This window comes from Lissotriton helveticus, chromosome 3_1 (genome assembly GCF_964261635.1).
Source record: "Lissotriton helveticus chromosome 3_1, aLisHel1.1, whole genome shotgun sequence".
In the NCBI taxonomy this organism is placed as follows: Eukaryota; Metazoa; Chordata; class Amphibia; order Caudata; family Salamandridae; genus Lissotriton; species Lissotriton helveticus.
The window spans coordinates 2,095,575,520-2,095,591,052 of record NC_136061.1 but is presented as its reverse complement, the minus strand read 5'-3'; the positions used below and the strand labels follow the sequence as shown (position 1 = coordinate 2,095,591,052).

Genomic DNA, 15,533 nt, shown 5'->3' with positions numbered 1-15,533 from the left:
ACTGCCTACCCCTCTTGGACAGTAAGTGTCCTAAGTATACCACTTGCTGGACACAGAATTGAAGCTTCGAAGGTGACACCTTGTGCCCCATCTCGGCAAGGAAATACAAAACTGTAAGTGACGCTCGTTCGCAGTCACGTTCAAAACGGGCTGTGATCAGTAGATCATCGACATACTGGAGCAGGGCAGTGTCAGTTGGCATGTGAATGTTGTCTAGTTGTCTCTTGAGTGCTTGACTGTAAATACTAGGACTTTCTGTGAAACCTTGAGGAGCGCGTGTGAACATATAGCTCCTTCCGTTTAAACAAAATCCGAAAAGAAACTGGCTGTCTGGATGAATTGGAACACTAAAAAATGCATTCTTGAGGTCTATGACAGTGAAGAACGTGGCTTCGGAATCAATGGCCGTTAACAGGGAAGAGATGTCTGGAACAACTGGGTACTGAGGAATAATACATTTATTAAGCTCTCGTAAATCAATCACTAATCGATATACTGGGGGTGCATTTGGACCAGTACGTTTCATGACTGGAATGATCGGAGAATTGCATACATTGGAGTCAGTTTCTACAACTACTCCTTGAGCCATGAGCTCGTCAATAATTTTGGATAAGGCTGCTACAGCCTCGGGTGGCAATCTGTACTGTCTGATTCGGGGTAACACTACACCTGGTTTGAGAGTCACACGATGGGGTGTGATTTGCATGTAACCTACATCAGTTGGACCTTGCGCCCATAAATGCTGTGGAACATTAGACAATCTTGAATCAAAATCTCGTAATACATAGTGACCCTTAAAGTCACGTAGGAACAGACGTATTCCCTCTGGGGAACAGCATATGACTGCACCTAACTCTTTCAGTGTTTTAATGCCTAATAGGTTTTCTGGACATGACTTAGTAAGTAACAGATCAGTAGTACGGGACAATGGACCTACTTCTAGAGTGACTGGCTTAGATATCTCATTAACTATTGGCTTTCCTGAAAATCCAAGGGAAACATTTCTTGAGCCTGAGAGCGGAGCCCCTGGAACTTCGACATGACTAATTGTGGTCCTACTTGCCCCTGTATCGATCAAAAACTTTCTGTCTTTCCCTAATACTTGACTGTGAACATAGGGACCTTCTTGATCTACAGGTATCTCGATGAGAGGCAAGCCTACCTCCCTCTCTAGGCTGTTTCATGAATACTGCTGGTACTCTGGATACTCGGACTGTGCATACTGGTACATCTGCGATGTAACGTGCTGTGTTGCAGCAATAGGCTGTGGTGCGGAAACTGTCTGTTGTGCATTCTGTGACTGAGGAGTCTGTGAAACTTGTTCTTGTCTCGGCAGACGTGGTCTTTCTTTAGTCTTACCAGTAGCTATGTTGTGTTTCAGGACTGCACACTCGTTTATAAAATGACCTGGCTGTTTACAATAATTGCAGTTCCCTTTAACGGGAGCTGCAGGATGACTGGCTTGATTGGCTTGATTTGGACCCCTCTTCTGACTGTCTTGGGGAACAGATTGTGCAACTAGTACTTTCATTTTCGTGTCTTTCATACGTTTTCTCTCGTGTTCTTGCTCTTCCCTGATTCTATTCTGGTGATACTGGAGCATCTGGGACGGAGTATTTGCTTGCCAGGTGCTTTCGACTTTCAAAACTCGGTTTTTAATTTGTGGACTTGAATTCTCGACTAATTTGGTAACGAAAAGGTGAGGGTATGACTCACTACTTGTCTTGAGACCACTGTTAATACTAAAACATTTTTCAAATCTAGAATAAAAATCACTAATATCTTCATCTTGTTTCTGTTTACAGGCTGAGATTGCATCCCAGTCTTCTTTTCTCGTTGTCAATAATCTAGGTAAAACTTGAATCAATAATTCTGGTAATTCTTTACATTTATCTCCAAGACCGGTACCTGGTACTCGTGCCTTGTCTTCAGCTTCTAGAGCTGCCCAATCGATCTTTTTCTCTCCCACCTCCCATTCTTTTTCCTTTAACTTTTCATATACCCCTGCGGGCAGCAGGACTTTTAACATTTTAATGATATCTGGGTAAGTGTATTCTCCCATACGGAGCATGTCTTTTAATTCTCTATGGAACCCTGCTGGATCTTTGTCATGACAGGGAATTAATTTCTTCATTTCAAGAAGTTCCATCTTTGAAATCGGAGTGTATACAAACACTCGTTGCATTACGCCACCCGCCCCTTGGACTGGGTGGACTTCTCGTAACGGATTCTGTCTGTCTATGTAAAATGATTTACTTTCTGGGGGTGAGACATGAACAAAATGCGGGTTCAGGAACGTTCTATACTTGTGACGCTGTTCTAGAATGATACTGATTAAATCGGTACCTAGACCTCTCCATCTATACTGGAGTAACTCGTTCAGGACATCGTGCAACGGACCTGGATCAGAATGTTGATCCTCATACAAAGTAATGAGGTGCTGGATCATATACGTACCCACCAGTCGTTGCTCGGCTGGGGGCAGTTTCAGAAACATTTGTGCCACTATTTCGTCTGGAAAAGTGGTAGAATCAGTAATCCATCGGACTGCTGATCGGGCTAGTTCTTGTTCATGCATAGTACTTAATTCACTGTAACCGACTCGTGATTTCAGAATGTGATCGGTAGCTTGAAATACTTGTTCTAGAGAACCTTGTTCTGGTGCTGGATGATGAAAAATAGACTTGTGTTCTAGACGTAAATGGCGATCTGGAAATCTAGATTTTCCTACATACGCTATTCTGGCGGGATTCTCGTTCTCTTCTTCTTCAGGATCAGAGATACTTTCTTTCTCGCTTACTTGTGCTGCTTTACGCTGGTCGTGTAACCTTATTATTTCTTTACGAATTTTCTTGTACATACTCTCCATGGCACCGACGGTCTTGTGCTTACCCTCGGCTATATTATCACTCCACCTTGTCAGGATTCTCATTTCGGCGGGATCTTTAGACGGGTAATCTTGTTCTCTTATTAGACAATTGATCAGGAACTTTAATATCATGAGCTGGATCTCGGCTTTCCTTTGAGACATAATCTCGCCAATACTTTCTGGATCATCCCCTGTACGGATGAAACGATATATTCTGTCTAGATCTTCTTTCATATTCGGCAAGGTGACTAGATACTCGGTCACTCTCCTTACACGTAAGGAATATAAAACCATATTATATTCGCCTGGAACTGGATCATAGACACATTCGGTAAGGGTTTGTCTGATTTCTGTAACAGACTGATGTTTGGGCGTGCGCTGTAACGCTTGAGCATGTAATTCGAGTAATGTTAAACGCTTGTGTGGCGGCGGGGTTTGAGGAAGACCTCCTCCCGCGGCCCCTAAACCAGTATCATCAACTGATGCTTTTTGTGCTGGCAGGGTCGGTAGTTGTAACGTGGGCTGGACTTGTATGGCGGACTGGACCGGGGGTACCGTAACAGGTACTCCGGTGTCTGGAGGAGCATGAACTACCTGGTTTACAGGGACTGGCGGAGCGCGAACAGGATTTGCATATTCTGGGACTGTGTCGTCCAGATAGGACGAAATAAAAATATCAGCTGCGGTCGGTTTGTGACGTAGCTTGGTCGGAACTAATGGTGGCGAGAAATTACTAGATGCCTCTGGGGTCGCTTTTGGCAAACCTTCGGCAAGGAGAGGATACATACCCTTAATAAGGGCATGCCTCTGTCTGTCTGACTGTTCGGTTTTGACTCGTTCACCTATCTCGATTAATTCTCTTTCTTGGGCTCGTTCCTGGGATTCTCTACTTAACTCCGACTTTCTGACTTCCTTTTCCGTTCTTTTATGAGCTTCCTTACGCCATAACTCGATGGCATCTTTCTGTGACTGTCTGGCTTTCTTTTTCCATAATGCTTCTTCTACTCGCATGATACATTCGGCATCCCATGTACCCGATACGGGCCATCTACACTTTTCTTCTAACTGTTTGGTATACTCTACCCATAAATCTAGATACATTATGGCGCTTATGCCATGTTTCTGATACATAAAGTGACCTGGACTGTCCCTAGGCGGGACAGGAACTGCTTCTTCTAATAAACCCTTTCTAGTTTTTAACTGACGTAACTTGGAAAAGAGCGGCATTGTAAACTTGAATCGGAACACAATACAATACACGAAAAACAATAACAATTGGGAAAACAATTCAGGCATACCACGACATTGGAAATACATTGAACAACATTATAAATGACAGTTCGAACAGAATATTACCTGGAATACTGAGAACAGAACAGAACAGAATGTCTCGAGAACGGAACAGACTAGAATTACTGGATGCACTGCTGTAACAGTACGGAACATACCGGTCCCATAAAGGGACGCATCAAGACCCGTATCCACCTAGGTGAACACTTCGTTTGTGAGTCTGGGCACCACCAACCCACGGACCAGGAGTCAATTTAGATTGGTCCTGTCTAGATACTACCCCAGCAATGGTACTCACCGGGCAGCACGGAACGGAAGGCCTCGGACGGGACTGGACTGCTACGACGACGAACTTCGGACTTCGGACTTCAGTTACGGGTGGGCCTCCGGATACCTCGGACCTTGGACTCTCGGCTTGGGCTCTGGTCGGGACTCGCCGCGTTCCTCCACCGTCTCGTTCGGATGCTGGACCGCCTCCTCCGTCTCCTCCGTGGGCCTGAGGGATACTTGAAGCAGAAATATCTGCACGTGGCCGGTATGGTTCCGTCACGGCTGCAGAGGGTCAGGGGGTCGGCGTGGCTTCACCGACGCGTGGGGAAAGGGCAAGTCCCTGTTCGGGCGCCATTATGTGGTATATAAATAAATAATACCGGATCTATTTTTGAATGAATGAATGAATAACAGATAGCTCAATAAAATAAGAGTCAAGATTCGAGGTAGTAGGAGTTTCTGCAGGTTTATTACAGCATAAGGACAGGATCAGGACAACCTGCATAGAATGACCCAGCAGGACAACTGGGGCCCAGCAGCTGCCGGGGCTAGATCTGGGATGAGCGCGCTAACTTTTAATAACAATACATCAACTTATATACATAGCGCAAACACATAGCATTACATTGCAGTAGGCGTAGCAGTGGGTGGAGCAGAAGGCGTGACGCGTAGCAGTCGCGAGAGATAACAGTAAAAATAGGTGTAACTGGGAGTATACATAGACATGTGATGCAAACGTAACAGAATATGTCATGAATGGGGCGGAAACATTGGAGGGGGCTACCTAAGGAGCCGGGACCTCTAATCTAATGGTGCGCGTAAACTGGCAATGACGTGTTACTAGGAGAAGCTGGGGGCTACGAACTCTGTGCTAGGAGCAGAGACTTGAGTCTGGAGGGTCGGAGCGACATGTGCCTGAACCCTATCTGGTATCTGATGTTTAGGGAACATGTTGATATAAACTAGAAGTCATGAGGGGAAAAGCTAACTTGATTCTGAGACTGGACCATGCATTATTCTACATGTAGTGCGTGATGAAGAATATTAAATGACCATTAATACAGTATTTCTCTAACGTGGAGCCGAATAGGCTAGACAATGACGGAAACTATTGATGCAGTTCAGTAGCTTAGGAATGCAGAGAAGAAGGACTGAACTGATAGCTGGAATCATAACATACTCTTGGCAGACTCAGAGGCAGAGCCAGGCTGCACCGGGCACTGCGAGGCAGGAAGTAAGTGAAGGGTCGAGGATACAGGTGGGGGCTGTATCGCTCCTCAGCGAGGCTTTCAGGAGTCAGGAGCTGAATCTGTGGTCCGGGCCCTGTTGAGGCCTAGAAACGGGGACTTTATAATGGAATAACGTGCACACTGAGGAACGTGGCAACATAACTTTACCTAGGCCTAATATTCGTAGTATTCACGAGGACTGGAAAATAGCATACTAGAGGTGGACACAACTATAATTGCGTCTTTATCAGACATGGGGAATAACAGATGCATATTGGTCATGCACACATAACATATGATGGATGAGGCGTAGGGACACAGAACATGGCAAAATTTACTTTTCCACACAGGGACAGGTTATGGGTTGCAAATAGGAAATGGGCCTAGGCCTCTTTTCAGTTTGGTATTTATCTAAACATTGCTTTTTTATATAAAGGGGACTCCCATCTCGATGGTGGGGAATGATTCAGGCATTTGATTCTATGAAAGCTCGATGCTGGAGTAACTGATGTTTGAATTTTCTTTAGAACAATCCAGAGAAAACCAAATTTATTTTAATTTCCTAACAAATCCAAATTCAACAAACACTGGCCCTCCAAGTTAGTATTAATAGCTTCATCTATCCCCTGGTCACAAAAGCCAAATTTCTAGATCTGCTACCCATATTTGTGTTTTCATAAATTGAACTAATTGCAAAACTGGTAACCGCTATTCTTTTTTTTTATATTCCTTTTTATTAACACAAGGCATCAAGAAAAAAATAATGACATAACATGGCGGAGACACTCTCCCACATAACACACCAACTAGCAAGAGGGGGGGGGGGGGGAGCGGGAAACATCTTACACAGTTATAAACAATCATGGAGAGGTAGGAATATAAATGGGTGCATCAACAGGTGGCACACAGATGTCTCCCCTGTAGCGGTTCCATAGCCCCCACACAGGTGCCCACTTACGAGGACAGCCCCTTGCAATATAAACAGTTTTTTCTCGGAACATACACCAATCCATGTTTGGTGTCCATTCTTCAACGGTCGGTAACCTCTCGGATCCCCACCGCTGTGCTATATTCCTTTTCGCTACTGGTCTGCTCTATATTTAGGTCAGTGGGTTCCCAAATATTCAGGAGGCACCTCCGCGCTTCTAGCAACACAGCTACTCCCAGAACCTCCCGCAAGATATCATGTATCCCACTCCAGTACTCGGCCACAGACCTAAACTCCCAAATGATCTGAAGGAATGTACCCACCGAGCCACACCCCCGTCTACACAGACCTGTATCCGACAGTCCCATCCGAACTAAGCGAGGCCCTGTGACAAACTGCACAACATTTTTAGCTGAACAAGTCGCAAGCGCGCTGGGATTGCGGCTACCTTTGGTGAAGACACAGCAGCTTGCCAGTCCGGTAACCACTATTCTTCACCTCTTAATTAAAAAAAAAAATCTTGCAACCAAAAACTTTCACAATATTGCACGTCTTTGTATGATCCCAGAGTGACTATGGCAACTTATTCTTATTTTGCATTCTCAGTTTCTCCAAAGCTAAGAATGAATCCATCACAGTTGGTCATCTGTAAAACCTAGTAGATGGATATTTTAGTGCAACTTCACTTAAAATAGGAGTATGCAGGTGGGGCGTGAGAGATCAGCTGCTACATCCATTGTGGCCATGTTTGTTGTTCCTTTGGCACAAGAGTTCTAACGGTACCACCAATCCTCGGCAGCCATCTTTATTTCTGCAAGTATTTAAAACACGCTGTATCTGTCTGCTATTGCAATCTGGAGTCAAGCATTCGCCAGCACTTAGGAAGGAGCCCATGGCAGAAGAAAACCAAAGACACAAAATAAGTCACTAAGTAAAATTAGATCACTAGAAATACTTACCACGCGTCATTCACTACTATAGTGCCTGCTCACCAGGTTGGTTTACTGAAAGGAGAAAAACTGTTGTCAAGAGAGGAGTAGAAGAGATAGCCATTGTCAAATTGCAAGCATGCATGCCCAATAACACAATTCCAAACTAATACAAATGTAACATTTTTAGCTGCATTTTTTATTTTTTTATTAGCGGTACAGAACAAAGTTGAGAATTCCTGTGCAGACCAACAAATTAAATCAAAACCACAATTCAGCATATGACTATAGACAGTTCACTGCAAAGTTTGCACATTGATAGTGGATCTGTTAGGTAGGAGAGATCATTGCTAAAGTGAACAAGAAGGTATAGTTTTTTTGGCTTACCTTTATTAGGTTTGGAGTAGAAAAGCAGTTTAAAAAAGTATGCAGAGGACAAGAAATAAAACAGAATATACTTAAAAGGCATCAGTGAAATTATCAATGTCAGTGTTGTAAAAAAGCTAAAGAACTATTTTGTTGTGCGTGTGTGTGTGTACGTACACAGGGGCTCAGTTGGTAGAAAAAACAGTAGCATTGGCAAAGTCAATAGTCTCAGCAATGCCAGAGCTATTGGTATCGTCAATGTGAAAGTCTTTTAGCCATGTTGTCTAGAAGCACATCTGCTTTTCAGCATGGCTAAAATTCACTAAAAGCCCAAAATGTCTTGTCAATGCTCTTTGCCCACCCCATGTAGAGTTAGTCCTGCCCCTCCCAACACAAAAAAGCGCTATGACGTGGCCAGCACCGGCCCCATCATATCGCTTTTCTCAGTGACATTCAGTTATGCTGACCAGTGTCCTTGAGCCATGTTTAGCAATACAATCCATTCTTAGATATAAGGCTAATAGCTCAGGCATTGCCGAGAACGATTGGCTTTGCTAATGCTGGTTAGATGTTGATGTGGTCTTGCTGAACAAATGTGAATGTGATAGTGAGAAACAGTCGAGAATCTTGGACGTGAAGTGTGGCTGTCGCGCTACAGCCAGAGATGCCGACTGGGGAAGCAGATTCGAATCTTGGGTTAGCTGAACAGTTTGTGATTCTGGGCCAATCCCTACACTTCCCCCTGCGTACTATGATGAATGTGTCATTGTGTAATGTAACTGAGTGAGAAGCAGGAGGGGATAGGGAGATGGGCAAGCAATGACGGGAGAGGGCAGGAGGGAGCAACAATGAAGGGGTGGGTAATATATGAATTGAAGCAGGATCAGCAACAAAAATGAATGAGTCATAGTGGAATGTAACTGGTGAACACTTAAAGCACTTCAATACCATTGGCTCGTGTTTGCGCAATGGCAAGACCGAGGACAGAGCAAGCGCTCCAATAAGAATTTTAAGAAATGCATTTGTTTATGAACCAGTGCATGCATTTTAGTGGTAGGTGTGTATGTGTTCAAGGGAGATAAAGTACTCCTATAGAATGATTGAAAAGAAAGAAAAAATAGCTGTTCAAACAGGGAGCAAAGTAAACCTAAAGATGCAGCAACATATCAGCGCCTCCACAAAAGGTGCACATTTCCACATGAACACCTTAAGAAGACTGAAACCCTTCCTGCCAGCAAACAACTTCAAACAAGCAGTTCAAGCCCTAGTAATCCCAAGAGTGGAATATGGGGCTGTAGCCCTTTGAGGCCTCCCCAAATCAACAACAGCCCTGCTAAGAGCCGCTATCAACTCCGCCGCAAGACTCATCACAGGTTTAAAAAGAAACACCCACATCTCCCTAGACCTTCGAGCCCTCAACTGGCTACCGTTCAAAGCTAGAATTCATTTAAAAATTGCATGTATGACACACAAGGACTTACATCACAACACTCCGAGCTATTTAGCTCAGAAACTGGTGCTCTCCGCTGGTAATAGGTCCTCTAGGAGCTCCAGTAATTTTCTACTGAAACCACAACGATTTGCCAAGAAGAAAACTTAAAACTGGACCTTCTCTGGAATGGCTCCTAGGATCTGGAATGCTTTGCCTACAGACACTAGATTGAACCCTTCCACTGCCTACTTAAAAAAAGAAGCGAAAGCGATTCTCATGGGGAAACTCACTTGAATTATGTACTTTCCATTGTGATACAAGTAACAGTCTTTATTAATGATCTCCGGTTATTGGAATTATTATCAATTAATTCTTGTTAAGCGATGGCTACCCTCAGGCATCCCAGAGCTAGAGCAACAACAAACAGTTAAGGGTCTTTACTGTGAGTTCTGGAATAGGCACGTTATTTAGTGGTTTCCTGAATGTTAAATGGTGTGGTGTGGATCTCAGCTTGAGTGGGAGAGAATTCCATAGAATGGAGGCATTGTAGGAAAACATGCGTCCACCTGCTCGTACCCTCCTCGTTTTTGGTACCCTGGCTTGAAAAAGGTTGGCAGATCACATATATTTATATGTTTTCTATTCATGCACCTGTGTCCAACATCTTCCTTGTAAAACGCTTTGATACCAGCAAGGGTCTTGTTCACACTATATAAAACCTTCAAATAAATAAATAAAATAATAAATAAGGAGGCATGTACATGGTCCACGCACTATGGGAGGGTCAAACACGAGAAGAGGGCATGACATCCGCATGCCATGAAGAATGGCAACTAAGAAAATAAGAGCAACACTTAAGTTTAAAATGGAAGGAGCTGGGCGGCATGTAAGCCCACAGATAGAACACAATACGCCTCCTCTGGACAGCACATGCACTCACTAGCTGAGACCTAAAAACAATAGATTTCACACAGTTGAAACCTACTGGCTTCACCAATGCTTGTTGTGCAGATAAGTGATTGATCCATAATGACAAAATGTGTAGGGGAGACTAAGGAGATAAGGCGTCCTTTCAGAGATGGTGTGGCATAAGGTCCAGAACTGCCAGCTATGGAGCGGACAAACCGGGTTCAAGTTTTGGCGTCTTCTTAACATACTTGATTTTGGGCTAATCCCTTAATCTCGCTGTGCCTAAAAAAAAATTATGTGTCCTTGTGTAAAGTAACTGGTGCTAATGTGAAGCGCTTCAATACCTCTGGGTTGTGTTGGCGCTATACCAGACTGCACAAAAAAAATTGAAAAACAGTTGGTGGCGGGGATCTGTGAAACTGAGTTCAGCAGTGATAAGTAGCGACGAGCAAGAGGTGGACAGGCAACCAACAGCAAAAGCTGTCAGCCAGCCATTGGGAGATTATGTGACATGCCCAATATCACAAAATGTGGAACTGAGGCAGAAGCTAGGGAGGCGTTGTGGTGTCCTCTTGGGACAGGATGTGGTGTGAGGGCCAGAGCTGCAGACTACCGAGCTGGGAAACTACTGGGTTTGAGTTTCAGCGTCGGCTTAACATCCTTGATTCTGGGCAAACCACTTAATCTCCCCTTGCCTACAAAAATGAATGTGTTCTCAAAAAGAAAGAAACTTAGGTCCTAAAATGGTCGTAAAAACTGCAGCAGTGGAAGTTTCCAAGTACTTAGTCCATGATTTAGGGGGGAGGGCTAAACAGAAGAATAGGTATGACCATGCATGCCAGGGATAAATGGTGACAAAGTATATAAGACAGATGGTGTAGCAAGCAAATGGGAAGCATGTAGGCAGGCTGAAGTTCACAGATTAATCACATGTCTCTTCGAGACCTCGCATGTGCTGTCCAGCGAGAAATCAAAAAAGTATTGTGAGCTGGAGTCCAATCTCAGATCTTGCCTCTAACCGTGTTTTTTTCTCGTCTTTTCTCTGCAGACTTACTCACAAAAGCAAGGTCAGCTACCATCACTTCAACGTAAATTGCATCAAAAGTTAGTGCATGACCTACACACGTCTTATTTTTGGCCTGAGCAATGGATTCAGACATACAACCTTAGCAAGAACGAGAAGCCTCAGCTGTAGTACAGCAATATGTTAGTGTAGCGTATACTTAAAAAAAAAATATATATATCAAGCACTACATGAAGAGATTGGTAATTGAAAATCTGGAAATGGCAGCAATTATTAATAGATGATGCAGCCAGAGCTAGCTGAGCCCCGTATCCTCCAGACCAGCATGTACAAGATACATAGGCTTTACGATACCCAGTGGTTACAAACAGGCCACCACCTTTACAACTGAAATGTCCATCTAATTATATTGCCTCTTACTCTGAGCTATTTGCATTTCATAAGTAAACCAACTTAATTTTTCAAAGATCAGACCAAAAGGGTGTTTATATCAAACTGGGGCAGAAACGAGCTAATACGTCATTTCCATTAGTATAAAGGTGTTCCACTTTTATATGACTGTGCTTTTTTAAAATGAAGAAACCATTATTTGATACCAAAGCATATACTATAGCTGGAGACAGAAAGCTTTTAAAAACTAAAAGGAGCACAAGGTTTTCTCATGTTCATTACCACATTCAACGTATTAGTAACAGAACCAGGAAGGTACGAGTAGTATAGGTCCTCGTTTTTTTAAATTAAGGTCTGAAAAGTTATCTGAAAGATATTTTGAGCTAGGAGGTTAATCTAACCAACATGTCAGCATAACTAATCTAGTCATTCAGTTCTACTCTTTATTAAATGAACGCAAGACAGACAAATCTAAAGATGAATCTAATGTGATAATTCACCCACCTAAGATGATCAATGAGTATCAGAACAAAATCCAAGCGGTTTAAGCTAATGCATGTCGGTAGATTAATGGATGCAAATTCAAAAGATACAAACAAAACGTTATGTGAATATTGTAGTTGCTCCGGTCTTCTTCCTTTTGTCCCTTTAGATGTTCACTATAGGGACCCTGGAACCCGCGGGGTGTTTTAAAAGTACCCTCACTCACCTACCTAGTAGGTGACATGCTACATCATTGGGTTCCCACCCTGGTTGCCGAATGCTTACAGGGTGTGCTGATATGCCAGAATTACTCCAGAACTGGTTTGTTTTTGTGCATTTGACTTAGTGATTATTAAAATATGCTCAGGAACTCCCAAAGTAGTTTAAGAGTTAGAGGGTTCCCAGTCAATGTAAAAAACAAGTGGTGGATGTATATGGGATGTTTAATTGGTCCCATGTATCCACATTAGGGTCATCCTGGGTGTGGTCTACAAGTTTCAGCCACTATCAGTAGCCCTGGAGGGTCAATGTGGCTTTCTTCAGGAACAGGAAACTCTGTTCACGCATACAAAAGAATGCACAGCAAGGGTAGAGAGTGCTTACAAAGTCTCATTGCGATTGTTCGATCACAATATGTCTTGTATTGTCGGTTTTATAGCTCGAGGTAGGATTCCTCATGGTTTACTGCTCAGACTTTGGCTAATTTGGCAAGAATTTTGTCTGTGTGCCTCGCCGTTTGTTGCACCTACCAGCGTCTATGCAGTCCTGTATACGGGACTGCATAGATGCCTGTAGGTACAACTCTACTCTCGCCGTGCATGCTTTAGTACAAGTACACTGAATTTCCTGGTTGAAACTACTTGTCCTCAATGGGGTTCCAGGCTCACAGGGAATCGGATTTTGTAAGGGCTCTGAGAGGTTCTGCAATGGTCACCAGGTTAGGGATGAAATGCCAGCAGTATGTGGCCATTCCCCAGGAAGCTGCAGACTTCCATTGCAGAGTGCGGGTGCTTGCTGGATCGCCTGTGATTTCTGGGTGTCAACCTGGATCCCATCCTTGGTGAAGACATAGCTGAAGAACTCAACACAAAAAGGAGCATTTTTTCTCGATGAAGGGTGATGCTGTGATTGCACAGTCGCTGCAGGATGGCTCTGAGTCGGTGGTGAGGTTCTTCTGTTTTGAAATATATCAAGATTTCCTCACGGACGTTCATCACTCACATGAAGGCCGGAGAGAACCACCTGATTGGCATTTTTGAACACCTTAGCTGCGGACAAGAATCCAAAGTTGAGGCACCTGTACTTCCATAGGCCCAGGTGTGTGGAGAAATTCATAATGTACCTGCTCTTGACACTGAGCTGTAGTTGACAGTATCCAGCATTACGGCCAAGCTTTAAACCCCCCCACACACCACCCCCCGAGAACCCGTTGAGATTGATATCCATTGTAGGTGTGATGCGCCTCTCCAGTCTGATGGCTTTGTTGGGGAGGCGCATGTCTATGCATAGGAAGATCTTGCCTGGTTGCTTAGGTTTTTCTGTGATGACCAACAGTGGCACCCATGGGGTAGACCCAGACACCATCTTGATGAGTTTATCGAACTTGTCCAACTCACTGCTCAACCACTGGTCATAGATGGAATGAGACAATCCGGTGTCTCAATGCCACTGGCTTGACCGTTTTGTTGATGTGCAGCTTTATTGGGGGCACTCTGAGGCAACCAAGCCCCTGCAACAGACCCGAGAACTGGTGTGTGATTAAATCGCCTGAAAGGCTAGCACATTCCTGACGAAGGGCCTAAAACCAAGGTCTTCAGTTGTGTGAAACCTGAGAAGGGTCTCAGTCTCGCCTTCGATGTGCAACTTTGTCAGGATCTCTTTGCCGTTAGACTGTACTGGTGCAGTCATTGCCCCCTTGAGCTGCGTGTACCCCCCATAGGTGTGGATCTTGGTTGTGGATGGCAAGATAGTTGGCCTGGGGTGGAGGCATTGCTATTGGTGGTAGCACATAAAATTGACTGACATACCTGTGTCAATGAGGGGCCTGATGGTCGTGCCTGCTACCTCAACTTCAGGGCAACCCCAAGAGTTCCAGTAGGGTTGAAAGAAAACTCTGGGTCCTCCAGAGGGGTGATATCAAAACCAACTCTGCCATCTGACCTGTAGGACAACTCTCAGCAGCACAGGAAAATGTGGAAAAGCATAATCCAGCCTAGTTTAAAACTGTAGGAAGGCATCCATTGCTTGAGCCAACGGATCCAGTCTCCTACTGAATAACTAATTGGCACATTAAGCAAGATGCAAACCGGTCCATCTGACATGGACACCATTTCCGAATAATCCTGGAGAATAGGTTCGGATCCAGTTTCCAGTCGCTGTTATCTCTTTGATGACACAAGTCCCAGTCAGTTACTTACTTCTGCGCACCTGACAGGTGAAGGGTGATGACCAAAATCGGATTCTAAAAGCAGAAGTGCCAGAAGCTTTTGGTGATATCCACAAGCGGAGGAGACTTTGTGCCTTCCAAGTGATTGACGTATTGGACTGCCGACATGCTGCCCATCTTCAGCAGAATCCACGAAGGAGCTTGTTAAGAGAAAAAATGAGCGAATAGCATAAGAGCCTCTAGCAGCTCCAGACAATTGTTATGTAATGTGAGTTCTGCCTTGGACCAATGCCCCCCCCCAAGTTAGATTGGTGCACCGAGCGCCCCAACCTAGGCGGCTGGTATTGGATTCCAACACCATGTCTAGAATGAGACCAAAAATGGCCTTCCCATTCCAGGCATCCATATGGTAACTTCCATTAAAGAACTGATGCATATACATGCACTAGTCCCAGGATACAACAGTCAGAACCAAGATGAAATAATTATCAGTATAAGCCAATGTATTCACCAAGCTTTATCCATATTAATGCATTTTATTCCTTCGTTCATCTTCATTCTTCTCCCATTTTTATCTAAACATTGCAATTCGGATGCATGTAAAGTGCCCATCCAGGCGTTTTCCACAGTATGTTGAAATTCAGTTGGTCAAATAACAGGATATAGTAAATCTAATGCATTTCAGGCCTTTAGCCCTTACTCAAGGGACTAAAAACCAAACATCAGGACCGGCAGAAACCCAGTCTCACATTAATATACGCTTAACCATTGATTAAACAGACGACTCGCGCCATTTATAATTCAAAACATGCTAAGTGCTGAAAAACTCTATTAATATGTTTGTCAAGCTTGGAAATTGTACTCAATGCAAAACAACAAATTAAAAGGTGAACAAGAACAAGTTACTTACCTTCGGTAATGAGAATATCTGTAAGAGACAGAAGTTAGTTATGGATTCCTTACATTCGAATTTCTCCCAGTTGGTAGGTGTAGTTGGTCATGCCGCATCAGTAATCAGCATCGTGGTT

The 15,533-nt window shown here is 43.9% G+C and overlaps 1 protein-coding gene across 6 annotated transcripts in view; it reads right to left on the bottom strand.

Annotated features, from left to right (window-relative positions):
- Positions 1-15,533, bottom strand: part of LOC144825271 (protein regulator of cytokinesis 1-like) — a 1,077,791-nt gene that overhangs the window by 103,827 nt on the left and 958,431 nt on the right. Inside the window, exon 13 of one of the 6 annotated variants that reach the window (XR_013609370.1) lies at positions 7,548-7,590. The exons of 3 other annotated variants lie outside the window; for them this stretch is intronic. Coding sequence is in view for 2 of the 3 variants with exons in the window: in XM_078684107.1 (XP_078540233.1) it covers positions 7,588-7,590 (3 nt within the window). In the remaining variant the exon portion in view is untranslated. Of the gene's footprint in view, positions 1-7,545; positions 7,591-15,533 lie in introns of all 6 variants that reach the window. 2 more of the 6 variants (XM_078684107.1, XM_078684106.1) reach the window with 2 other exon arrangements.